Here is a 13,820-nt window from a genome sequence, read left to right as displayed (position 1 = left end):
TAACCCATTTTGTCCTAAGACCTTTTTGGGAAAGGGTGCCCTCTGCCTATTAAATCCTAAATATCTTGGCCTCCGAAGCACATACAAACATGAAATGAGTTACATATAAAAGCTAGGACCCACGTTTTGCCCTAGACTGTGTTCATTCAGCTCTAACTTACTCACATTTTTTATAAAACAGCTGAAATCTCAAAAACTTAAATGCAGCGTATATGTGTCTCCAGGACACAATGGGTTAAAAATGTCAAATTAAAGGTTTTTTTATATTTCTCTCAAAACTCAGTGCCTCTACTTTTTCCTTCCATTTTTGGAATTGTAGTGTTAATTCACACTCAGAGAATACTCTTGTACCAAATACTACATGCATCCATGTTAAATCAACTCCCTAAGGGTTGAATCAACACAGCTAACCTTACTGTGCACGTGCTGCCTTGTGATCTTGTGATTCCATTGAGGCAGTAATGACTACAGGCTTTTCACCATGGGTGTTGAGACGTAAATGTCAACGTTAAAGATACAGACGTCCATGTCATGTTACACAGACCATCACACACACACACGCACGCACATGCATACACATGCGCGCGTGCGCACACACACACACACACACACACACACACACACACACACACACACACACACACTAAAGCGAACACACACACACACACTCACACACACACGTGTGCACACACTTCCGCAAGTGGCACATGCACGAACGCACGCACACACACACACACACACACACACACACACACACACACACACACACACACACACACACACGTGTGCACACACTTCCGCAAGTGGCACACGCACGCACACACGAGCACACACACACGAGCACACACACACACACACACACACACACACACACACACACACACACACACACACACACACACACACACACACACACACACACACACACACACACACACACACACACACACACTCTTCTGGAGAAGCTTTACACCACCACCAATGAGTGTCAGACTACAGAGGCCTTTCCACTGCCTGTCCACTGCCATCCTCACGTATGACAACTAGGGTGCTGTGCCACTTGTGGACGTGTCTGTGTGTGTGTGTGCGTGCGTGTGTGGACGTGACCAGCATGGAGGTGATAAAAAACTATTAAGCCGCTGCCCCCCCCTCTCTCTCACACACACGCACACACACACTTACATACACGCACAGTTGCACTGTTGGCAACAAACTATTGTTAATGTCACTGTCACTGTCACTGAGTGAATAATAATAATAATAATAATAATAATAATAATAATAATAATAATAATAATTAATTGAATTGAAAATTTGAATCTTAAATCTTGAATAATAATACATTTAATTTGTTACACGGTTCCTTTCTGAGCACCCAAGACCACCTTACAGAAAAACTAAAAATACAAATAAAACTAGAAATGCACTCAGAGAGTATAGACCTCTGCCAAGCAAGCTGTTCTTTGATAGAACATTTGTTTTTATTTTAAGTCTTTCTGCCGTCTTTTTCCTGGAGCTAGAAACTGGAATGTCAAAATTCGACCATGTTTCAATGTGCGGTCACTACACTGTTAACCCGGATTTCGTGTAAAAGTATAAAGTTCATTACATTTTACTTAATGTTTTACGATAAGGCATTACTAACACATATAATTAGACTTTACTCATTTGACTTACAATACACTTATACTTTCAGGTTTTTCAATAAACTAAACTCTTTAAGCAAATTGAACATGGCTTGGTGAGTCAAGTGGATTGGACAGCATATCAGCTGACCTAGCCTACCTAATTTGAGGGATTCTGGCAGGAGTGTTGATTTCAGATCAGGCAATCTGATCACCAAAATGTTTCATGAATTGTATGCTATAAAACGTTGCATGACCAACTCAAGTGAAAGCTGAGACAGACGAATAGCCTCTATAGGCCTAGGCCAAGCCTATCATGGTCTAAACAAAGTCATCTTTTTTATGGTGAGGCTAAACTGTTTAATTACAGATATGAAAATAGCCTTTAAAAACATTTTAGTGGTTGTTAATTAGGCCTAACCTTTTTTTTTTTTAAACAACTAGCCTATAGGCTACTCTACTTTACTCTTGTATGACTATTTTTTATTTTATTTTATAGGCCTATTCTAATTATCATATTTTTAGTTGTGATGTATTAATTGATGCTTTGTTATTTCTGTTTTAATGTAGGCCAAGTGACCTTGGTAGCCTATTTTGAAAGGCGCTTAACATAAAATAAAATAAAATAAAACGTAGGCCTATTATTGTTTCATCTTTCATGCATTCTACACTTGATGTCTACCACTGTGTAGTTTGTGCTTGAAATTCCATGCTGACAACCGTCATTTTGCAAATAATACTTAAAAGCCAGCCCTGTCTGGCACCTATTGTTGCTTGTCTTTCGTGCTGCATAGACTAGATTTTGCTAAATGCACGCTCCCGTTTTTTTCCCACACACACGGGGTACAGGAATCACTTCACATACGGGAGCCTCTGCATGGTCCGGGAATCAAGACGGCTGCACTTGAACTCGAAGCACAGAACAAGTTGTTGCTGCTGTAACCAGCCTTCAGTGCGTGTGCGTTTTAGACAGTCAGACAATTTGTGACTTGCAATTGTTCTTTTTGTCTTGTGTTGAAACTACTTTTCACTGGCTTTGTCGGTGTGTCGGTCACTTGGTTGAGTTCTAACCTGTTGCTAGTGCCAGGCACCTGTCCACAAGAAACTTCGTGTGAAACTACTCATCACATTGGGAAACCGCCTCAAACAAGTGAGTGAACAAAGCTTGGCTTAATGTGTCAAATCGGAGTTTTATTGTTGTTGACTTATTTCGTCTGCAGTGTTTTTGCCCGTTGTGTTCGTTTACATTGAGGCAGTTTAAAGATACCATTTGGTGGTGGCTAACCCTCTGACTGCTAGTTACCTGATGGCTATGTGCTACCACCACTTCATTGAAGCGTGATAATATATTATGCCAACAGGCGTGAAATAGGCATGCACTGCTGTTTGTTTGCTTCTAGCACGTTGTTTTTTTGGGGGTAGCGACAACAGTGTAGCCTAGAGCCTGTAATAAGAGAAATTAGCTGATACTGACGGCAGTCTCTACCGTAATTTGGACTTTCGAACTAAAGCATGTTCAAATTGTAGTTTGACCATAATTCACCGGTGAAAGAACGTCTTCCATCTTCGCCGCTTAATTTCACGACACGACAGTGTCACCGTAATTATTCATTTCACGCTAGTTCTAATAGCTACCCTGTTGTGCAGATTGTTCCCAGACGAAGTGCTGTCTCTTGTCTACTACTACTAATGATCAGAGTGTTAGCTACGTCTTGGGACACACAATGTTTGTGGTTGTTGCACTATGCTTTCATTGTCTTCAGCCGTCTAAAGTTTAGTTGTACATTTAATGGTGGGAGGATATCCGTTCCTGAATAAATACTGGAGGAATAATTATCAATAATTACATCACATTGGGAAATGGGTGTTCAGCATTTAATTGGGTTGTGTTTGAGCGTGATTGAGACTGAAATGGAGACCCTTATGAATGTTAATGTAGCACAAGGCATGCAATGAAATTAATTCCTGTGACAACACGCTAATGAAATGTTTTAATTTATTTTTTCTTATAGATGTGTTAAAATTGGCGACAACCACTGATGATTTGGAAGTGTAAGTATTGTTATGTTTCCTACGACAAAAGAGCACTTCTATTTAAGCACTACAGGTTAAAACATGGTAGTTATACACGAACAGAACCATTACCTTGTTTACATGATGATTGTCTGTGTACATTTAAGTCAATGAATGCACTGAAAGTTCACTTAACCCGCCATCACTCCAAATCTCAGGTGAAGCAACCAAGTGTATGTGTACCAGATAAGTTTTGCTGCCTATCATGTGGGTTTGCGGAGACTTGTTCTGAGACTGAGTACATGAAGCATTTGTACAATGCCCACTTAAAAGTAAAACACCAGGTCAGCTGCCCTTATAAAGGCTGCAATTTCAACAGCAATGTCTATGGCACATTTAAAACACACAAGAGCAGGTTTCACAAGGAGCAGGACTGGAGGTGTTTTAAGTCCGAGATCATTGGTTCATGTGGGGATGACGATGATGATGAAAATGATTTGATCCAAGAGAACATGTCAGATGTTTCTGTTGATCTTGATGAGTTAGGTGAAGAAGGCAGTACAGTTGATGTTTGTGATTTAGCACATGATCTTGAGCACAGCTTTGCTTGTCTGCTTTTAAAGTTACAAGCTGTTCTTAATGTACCAGAGAGCACTGTGCAAGAAATGGTACAGCGGCTTTGTGAACTTGACAAGATGTCAGAGCCACTGATGTGTAATAGAGTGAGGGATGTCCTAAAGAAATATTATGCTGATATGGATGAAACCATAGTCAAAGAGGTTACCAGTGCTGTGTCAGAGAGTAACATTTTGAGATTCTGTGCCAAGGATGGGCCCTTGGGGACCAGTAAAAGGAGAGCAGCGTATGTGCGTAGGGAGTTTGCACAGGTAAGCCCCATAGAATATGTTGTTGAAAAGGGCAAAAAAACATCAGCGTATGTCCCCATTATACCCATGCTCCAGAACATACTGAACAAACCTGACGTGCTGCAGAAAGCCATGTCAAAGGAAGTGCATGTCTCACAGGAATACAGATCATATAAAGATGGGCAGTACTTCAAGGAAAACACTCTACTTGCTACAGAGGAATTCACAATTGCACTTGGGCTTTATGTTGACGATTATGAGGTGGCTAATCCTATTGGTAGTTCAAAATTAAAACACAAAATGTGTGCTGTCTATTGGGTCATTGCAAATATACCGCCTAAATTGAGATCCGGCCTCAACATGATCAACCTGGCAATGTTGTGCAATACAACAACAGTAAAGGAGTGTGGCTATGCCAAAGTGCTGGAGCCCCTTTTACATGATCTGAAAACGCTTGAAGAAAATGGGGTTTTCCTTGAGAGACTTGGGGCGAGTGTGAAGGGCACAGTGCTGTACGTATGTGCTGATAATCTTGGTGCTCACTCTCTTGCAGGATTCCAGGAGAGCTTCATCGTCGACCGGTTTTGTCGTTTCTGTCTGGCAAGCAAGAGTCAATTGAGCAAGATTGAGGTGAGTTCTTCCCTCTTTGAGAGTCGAACCATAGACACACACAACACACATGTCAAAGAGGTGGAAGGTAACCCAGATATGACCCGAACCTACGGTGTCAAGTCAGCGTGTCCCTTAACTACAAATCTTGACTACTTTCATGCCATCACTGGCTACCCTCCCGACATCATGCATGATGTCTTAGAAGGGATCGTTCCTATTGAATTGTCACTCTGTCTTAAAGACCTGATTGGCAAAGGATATTTCACGCTTGATGTATTGAATCAGTCTATCAGGCTCTTCAAATACTCATTTTCTGACAAAACAGACCGTCCCCAGTTGATTGGAAAGGGGTTTGCCTCCAGTCACACTATAGGTGGCAATGCACATGAGAACTGGTGCCTTATCAGGCTCTTGCCATTTCTCATTGGTCATGCTGTGCCTGAAGGTGATGATACTTGGCATATCTTAATGTTACTCAAAGATATTGTGGAATTGACTATGTCGCCAAGACACACTGAAGACACACTGCAATTTCTGGAGTCTAAAATATCAGATCACAGAACAGCATTGCAGTTGAAATTTCCAGATTTTCGTCTGCGGCCAAAACATCACTTCATTGAACACTACCCCGAGCTCACAAGGAAATTTGGCCCCCTGCCTCATGTTTGGACAATGCGATTCGAGGGGAAACACAAGTTCTTCAAGGGGGCAATTCGCAATTCTAAAAATTTCAAGAATGTTGCCATGAGCCTTGCTACCAAACATCAAAAAGCAGTGACTTACCACCTTGACTCGGTCTCATATTTCAGACCATCAATTGAGCTGACAAAAGTAACTCCCCTTATACTTGCTGCGTTACCCCTGAATGTTCAGAGGGAAGTCATGGAAAGCACTGCAAACACAGGTTGCGCATTTGATGCATCATCAGTCTTTGTAGACAATGTTCAGTATCATCCAGGAATGATACTCTCAACTGATGCCTGTTCAGGTCTCCCAAGATTTGTTCAGATTCAAAAAATTGTAGCAGGCAACAAAAAAATTTGCTTCATTTGTCACAAAATGACAGCATGGTACTCTGAACATTTGCGATCCTATGAGCTTGAAGGTGGTGATATCCCTTCTATGTCTGTGGTTCAGCTCTCAGCGTTGAATGATGTCTTCCCACTATCAGCCTACAGAATTAATGGAAAGCTGATGGTAACACTGAAACAATACATTATTTGCTAAAACTCACTCACTCACTCACTCACTCACTCACTCACTCACTCACTCACTCACTCACTCACTCACACACACACACACGTCTGTCTCTCCCTCTTGTGAATGTATGCTCTCTTTCTCTCCCTCTTCCTGGCCCTTTCTCTCATCCTCTCACACGCACACTCTCCTTCTGTCTTGCAAGCTCTCACTCTTTCATTCTTGTGCATTTGTGCCCTCTCCCCAGGGCCGCGTTAACCTTTGCCGGGGCCCGGTGCAGACGCAATCCGGGGCCCCTACACCACATTATAATGAGCCATAGCCTATTTAAAACGCATGAAACAACTCAGGCTACACGTTCTACTCAAACACAAGAAATGGTGCGCGGAACCCCCTGCTGAGTTCACCAGTCGCAACGCAAGCCATTGGAAGGCTAGCCAGCTGACAGGGAGGAGATTCTGTGTAAACGTCGGTTCAGCTAGAACTACCAAACAGGCACAACCAAAAGTCTCTTATTTTTGCTACGTTGTTGCCGACCAATTTGTCGAATCGAAACCGTCGTGGGAAACACGTGTTAATTAATGTAACTTCCAATGGCCTTGGAAAGACCTGCTAAGCCTAGCCTACTCAGCTGTCGCTTGACGCGAGGAAGGGGAATCCCCTTAGCAGCGAACCACAGCAAAGTGAAGCTGTGACGAAATCCCCTCAAAATGTACCATATAGGCTTACAATTAAGAAGTAAGAAGGCAGCGGGTTTTCATCTAGATGGTGCATTACAAGGTGCAAATAGTGTGCAATCATTACAGTAGATTACGGTGCAAACCTCGTAGGCCAAATGTTATCACACAAATGTGGATGTAAAGGATGTGAACCAGTCACACAAATGTTTTCCCCCCTCTCCGAATAAGAGCCACTTGCTATCTAAACATTGAACAATGCGCGGTACAAGATGGCCATAACAGTTCTTTAACTGAAGGCATGTATCTTCATTTTAGTGTGCAAACTTGCTAACACAAAGCCTGACAGATATACGGCTGACATTGGTGCACCTTGCTAGTAGCATTATTGTGAACACTTTTTAAAGGAACATGGCACTCAGAAGTGGCTTTAGGAAAATGCGCTACTAGGGCCTATATCATTTTTAGTGTTTGCTAGATTGGCTTGCCCTGTTGTTGTCAACTGAATAAGATGAACTTTGGTGTGCTGGTGGGTGCACTGGCTTGCACGTAGGCCTACATTATTGTGAAACACTTTTTTACAAAAACAGAAGTGGGGTCCATGATCGCTGCGCCATGCAAAACTTTGTTGTCGCGAAAAATGCAGTTGGTGCGTGCCTTTATTTCCCCCATGTTTAATAAACAATGTTGAAGTTGAAGGTTTTGGTGTGCTGTGGACCTGTTTTGCTTAGTTAGGTCCTGATGCTTGCACAAGTCCACAGTGGATTTCTGCTATGCCAATCTATTACAAGTAAAAGGATTATATCACATTACAAAAATAATAACGTTGCCAACCGTTTTCACTGGGTGGCACCAACCGTAGCAATCTGAATGTTTATAAGTCCGTAACCTCCCTGAAAGCAAGTGCTGACAAGCGAGTTTCTCACATCTTTTTAGACAGAAGCCATCAAGCTATAAAATTATGACACGTATTCACTGGTGGCACACACCAGAAGCATTAAAAATGATATAGTTCCGACCTCCGATTCCTGCCACTTGTAACAAAGGGCAAGCGAAAATTAAACAAGAACAGACCACTATGAAAGAACACTACTTGTAACAAATCCCCAGCTACAGTCTTGGGGGCCCCAAGTTGCCTGTCTAGCCTGGTGACAAGATATGCATGTGCGCCTCTGCTTGTCTACGGATGGCGAAATGCGTCAAAAGTACAATTGATTGTCTCAAAATATCGTTTCATTTTTTCCAATCTCTCTGATCTCACGATGTCCGGGGCCCCCTCTAGTGGCGGGGCCCGGTGCTGCAGCACCGGTTGCACCATAGGATAACGCGGCCCTGCCTCTCCCTCTTTCTTGCCAATCTGCTTAACCCCCTCTCACTCTCTCTCTTGCTTTCTGTCCCCTCCCTCAGATGGCTGCACAACCATTGATGCTACGGATTTTCGTTGACGAGAACGATGTCAGGAGGGTCACCACTACAAGGCCAGACACGGTCGAAGAGTTGGTGGTGTGGATAAAGAATTTCATACAAGCAAATTACAGCTTCATTCTTCAATATGAAGATCCAGAGTTCAATTATGCCCTGTGCAATTTGACAACTCTTGCTGACTTGCCTGACAAGGCAACGGTCAAAATAATTCCAGTTGTTGAACTCCAACCAGTTGAACTCCAACCAGTGACACCAGAGACTGAACACAGTGATGCACTCAGTGAAGCTGACACTGAAATCCTATCATCTCCTGGGTCCTCCATGAGCACCAGAACATTGCAGTGGCCAGGCGAGTTTGAGATCCCGAAGTTCTCGGTTGATGTGGAGTACCGTCTTCGCCAAGGGAACCTGCTGTATCTCAGGGATGGAGCTAATCTGAAGGTGACCAAAGAACTTAAACATGACATTCTGCAAAAATTGGCTGAAACTATGTACACGTTTCAACCCTATCCGGACCCCGGAAACTTTGAAGAGGTTGCAAAAGCCTTAGTTCAGACTCATCCGTGTCTGAAAGAACGAGGTTCGTCTAGTGGCTTCGCTGGATGGGTCAATAGCCTGAAGTTCAAAATGGGCAACTACCGGACCAAACTCAGACAGATGGGACGACGTGACGTAACCGTTAACAGCAGGAGGCGTGGCGGGATGTCTCCAGATGGTGAGCACCCTCGCAAGAACATCAAGAAAGCAAAGAAGGGGGAACTTAACTTCTTACCAGATTTCCCAGACGGGATGGACGAGGACAAGCTGGAGGAGCTCCGTCAGCATCTCGCACATGAAATGAAGAAGGCCCATCCGAATACGGCCATTGTCAACAGGTACATGGATCTCACCTTTGCCTTGCGCCGGAAGGAAGCAGTCCACGACAAGCCACCAATTGCTGAAATATTGCACAGATGGCCTGCCCTATTCACAGAGAGTCAGGTATGACATTCAAAGTCAAATATGTTCTGTTTTTAAATGTAGTTCTTGATATATTTTGGTTATTTGTCTTTAATGTATTGTTGAAATGTCTCTTTAAATGTGAATGCTCTATGTTTCAGATTTGCTACGAGTTCAACAGAATAGTCGGCAAGAATCTCAGCATCAGTTTTTTGCAAGCCCTTGACCAGATCGCCCCCAACATGATTGAGATCTTCAAAAAGAAAACCGGTACCATGGGCCAGAAGCTGAATCAGATTATTCTAGAGGCAAAGGTAAGTTTTAGATCTGTCTATTTCATACTGTTTGTTTATCTCTATCTCATCTTGTTACAGTCAGTCCGGAAAGTATTCACAGCGCTTCACTTTTTTCACATTTTATTATCTTACAGCCTTATTCCAAATGCTACAAATGAATCTCTGTTGTTAAAATCCTACACAAATTATTCCATTATGACCATGTGAAAAACAAGTTGTCTTGACAGTTTTTAAAATTTATAAAAATAAAAAACAAAGAAATCATATTTACAAAAGTATTCACAGCCTTTGCTTAATACTTTGTAGAACCACCTTTGGCAGCAACTACATTCATTTTTTCAATATCAAAATGAAAAGGGATTAAAAGGGAGGTCATCGGTGTGTGTTTCAAGCTTTCAGTACATTGAAATTGTACATTTTGAGTCTGCACCTGGCTAAAATAGATGGGTTTGAGTTTTGAATGAAATCCTATGGAGAGTATCATGATCTGCTTCTGTAGTCACAGTGCATGTTGACGTGCATGCTTCTTTAGGTGTAATTCAGATTTCCAATGTTGACGGCATCCATGCATCGCCAAACCATGTCAGTCCCATAACCATGCTTGACTAGCCAGATGATGCACTTTTTGTGTAAAACTCACTTGTTTACCACCACATATGCTTGACGCCATCTGAAGCAAATTTGTTTATCTTGGTCTCAAAAGAGAGATGAACAGACCAAGGATATGGATCACTGGAACCATGTCGTGTGGTCTGATGAGACCAAGATAAACAAATTTGCTTTAGATGGTGTTAAGCATGTGTGGTGGTAAACAAGTGAATTGTACCAAAAAAGTGCATCATCTGGCTAGTCAAGCATGGTAGTGGGACTGACATCGTTTGGGGATGTATGAAGGCCGTCAACATTGGAAATCTGAATTACACCTAAAGAAGCATGCATATCAACGTGCAGTGTGACTACAGAAGCAGATCATGATACTCTCCATAGGATTTCATTCAAAACTCACACCCATCTATTTTAGCCAGGTGCAGACTCAAGCTGTACAATTTCAATATACTGAAAGGTTGAAACACACACCGATGACCTCCCTTTTAATCCCTTTTCATTTCGAAATGAAAAAATGAATGTAGCTGCTGCCAAAGTGCTACAAAGTATTAAGCAAAGGCTGTGAATACTTTTGTAAAAATGATTTCTTTGTTTATTTTTTATAAATTTTCAAAACTGTCAAGACAACTTGTTTTTCACATGGTCATAATGGAATAATTTGTGTAGGATTTTGACAACGGAGATTGATTTGTAGCATTTGGAATAAGGCTGTAAGATAATAAAATGTGAAAACAATGAAGCGCTGTGAATACTTTCCGGATTGACTGTATCTTTACATAATACTTTCCTCTATTTCTTTACACGTTTTAATTGCCATCATGCACGCTTTACTAAAAATAAAGGGAACACAAAAAACCCAACGCAGCTCCAAGTCTACAGATCCTGACACACATTATTAGAATAATTCCATTAATAATGTTTAACTAACTTTCTAAGGAAAGCAAAGGCAGTAAAATAAGCATCAATGCAGCTATACCATGCATTCTTACCCACCTGAAGCACTTAACCTAATTGTTTGCCATGTGACTTTTGACACATCCCCTCAGACATGAGTGCTTTTGCAACAACAAAAAGGCCATTGTGTTCTAATTGAGTGTCTGCTTGTATTATTATAAGTTACTTCTTGATCACTATCAATTTTAAGGTGTTCTATCTGCCCTTTTCATGGTCATTCAGCAGCACTGGTCATCATTTATTTGGTGTTGTTGTTTTACTGTTTATGTCTACCATCCTCCAGACAACTACACCAACAGACATTAGGTGCCTGGTTCTACGTGGACTGCCAGTCATCTTGGGTGATGATCCAGGAGTCTTCTTTAGGACCAGCTCTGTAAGTATTTCAACTTCAGCCATTCATTTGAAATGAATTATTCCACGATCAATATTTAATGTATAACCTATACCAGTGTTTCTCAACAGGGGTGCCGCGGGCCCCCCTCAGGGGTGCCGCGGAAAAGTGGCTGATAAATAAATTATGTAATATAATACATATTTGTCTAAATTGATAAGTTAATGCTAGTCAGTGGAATCTTTCATCTGCCATTTACGCACCCCAGTAAGCTGCAACTTTGAACGTAGGTCGTGTGACTAAATGTGTTACTTTTCTAAGCTTGTGTGGTATCGGATGCGATGCCATGTTACCGCTTGTTGGTTTGGGGTGCCTTGAAATTGTTCATGAATTGAAAGGGTGCCTCGCCTAAAAAAAGGTTGAGAGACACTGACCTATACAATAGAATTGAAAAACAAACTGAAACCTTTAAAGCAGCTCGGTTGCAGCACCCAAATTGAATTTCGATATTGGGACTAAAGCTGTACGCTTACAAGTGCATTACTTTACATTGCAGATACATTCTAAGCCAATTTTGTGTGTTCGATCGGATTCAGGCCTTTTGTTTGGCCATTTCATAACCTCAATCTTATTCCGGTAGAGCCATTATTTTCTTTTCTTGCATATTGTCATTGACATGCTGAAAGATGAAGCTCCTGTTCATGTTGCGCTTTCTAACAGAAGGCAAAAAAGGCAACACAGCTTGTTCATAATTTCCATCAATTGGGACCAAGTCCCAAGTTCCAAAGATAAAAAGGAACTTTATCTTTCAGCATGACAATGACCCTAAGCACACATAAACATCAGCAAAAGAACAACTTTATTGGAATAAGAAATGGGCCAACCAGAGTTCTGACCCCAATCCAATCAAACATCTGTGGGTTGATCTGAAGAGGTTTGTACACAGGGGATGTCCTTACGATCTGTCAGAGTTGAATTGGTTCAAGGTTGTGAATGGCTAGTATGAATTCTGGAAATGGCTTGCTGTTAACACCACAAAAACCTGCCATTTTAAAGGGGTGTGCAAGACTTAAATATCCACTGTGAGTAAGGGTGTTGTGTGAAAATGATTGGAACTTAGGTGTGTGGGATTGGTGGTGCTTTCGGTACAATACTCTATTTTGGATTTGTGGTGATGAAGAACAACGAAGTAAATCATCGACCCAAGCAAGTCTAGGAATACATTGAATAACTTTCCCTCTCCTTGTGTGTATTATCTGTTTCTAAGGATGCCACTGATGAATTAGTTGCTGAAACGGCCGTGGGCCTACTCATGTCGCCAGCTGACGGTGCTCACCATCCATCATCCTGCAGCCACCAGCCACCATCCTCTGGAGTGGCCATCATTCTGGAGGGGAGCATCCTGATGGCTGACATTGAAACTCTGCCCCAAGCTTTTTACATCCTCTTTGGGCTTGTGTACGCCTTACATCTCGACTACCCCAGGTACATGAGAAACACCTTCAACTTTGTGCAACATGTTCTGCTGAACATCGGTAAAGAGAAGCTAAACGCAAAAGTGCAAACGTTGAAGAACCAGCTCACAATGTAGGCCTTTGTATTATCTTGCCCCCTCTCAGTTAAGCTTACAGTATTTCTATTTGTAAGTATATCTGTTAACATTGTCAGTTTGACACAATTAACATTAGCCAGCGTACAACTTGTATAGCCGCTTCAGTTTATTGTTCACTAAAAATGATTTGAATTACAGCCATCAATGTCTCAAAATGTACCTCACAAAAGTGAGTACACCCCATGTTAAAATCTAACAGAGAATCATGATCTGAAAGTACATGTTGACATGTGTGGTTTTTTTTGGTGAAATTCAACTTTCCAATGTTGACTGCATTCATGCAGCCCCAAACCATGCAAGTCCCACTACCATGCTTGATTTTACAGACCGGACAATTTTCTTTGTACAAATCACATCTTACCACAAATCACTTCTTACCACCACACATGCTTGACACCATCTAAAGCAAATGTGTTTATCTTGGTCTAATCAGAGACAAACAAGAGTAAGGATATGGGTTGCTTGAACCATGTTGTGTTGTCTGACACCAAGATAAACACATTTGCTCTAGATGGTGTCGAGCTTGTATAGTGGTAAAAAGTGATTTGTACAAAGAAAAGTGTCCGGTCTGTAAAATCAAGTATGGCAGTGGGACTGGCCTGGTTTGGGGCTGCATAAATGCCGTCAACATCGGAAAGCTACATTTCACCAAAAGTAACATTTG

At 41.7% G+C, this 13,820-nt stretch overlaps 1 protein-coding gene across 1 annotated transcript; it reads left to right on the top strand.

Moving 5' to 3' along the window:
- The first annotated feature begins 4,989 nt into the window (after positions 1–4,989).
- On the top strand, positions 4,990–13,393 carry LOC134467230 (uncharacterized). The gene is made up of 5 exons (XM_063221141.1): positions 4,990–5,134; positions 8,398–9,396; positions 9,516–9,668; positions 11,494–11,586; positions 12,812–13,393. The coding sequence occupies exons 2-5, from the start codon at positions 8,398–8,400 to the stop codon at positions 13,133–13,135; spliced, it is 1,569 nt and encodes a 522-aa protein (XP_063077211.1). The 5' UTR covers positions 4,990–5,134; the 3' UTR covers positions 13,136–13,393.
- Positions 13,394–13,820: the final 427 nt, after the last annotated feature.

Source organism: Engraulis encrasicolus, chromosome 17, assembly GCF_034702125.1.
Source record: "Engraulis encrasicolus isolate BLACKSEA-1 chromosome 17, IST_EnEncr_1.0, whole genome shotgun sequence".
NCBI classification, from domain to species: domain Eukaryota; kingdom Metazoa; phylum Chordata; class Actinopteri; order Clupeiformes; family Engraulidae; genus Engraulis; species Engraulis encrasicolus.
Note: the sequence above shows the minus strand (reverse complement) of the source record. Positions and strands in the feature narration are given on the sequence as shown.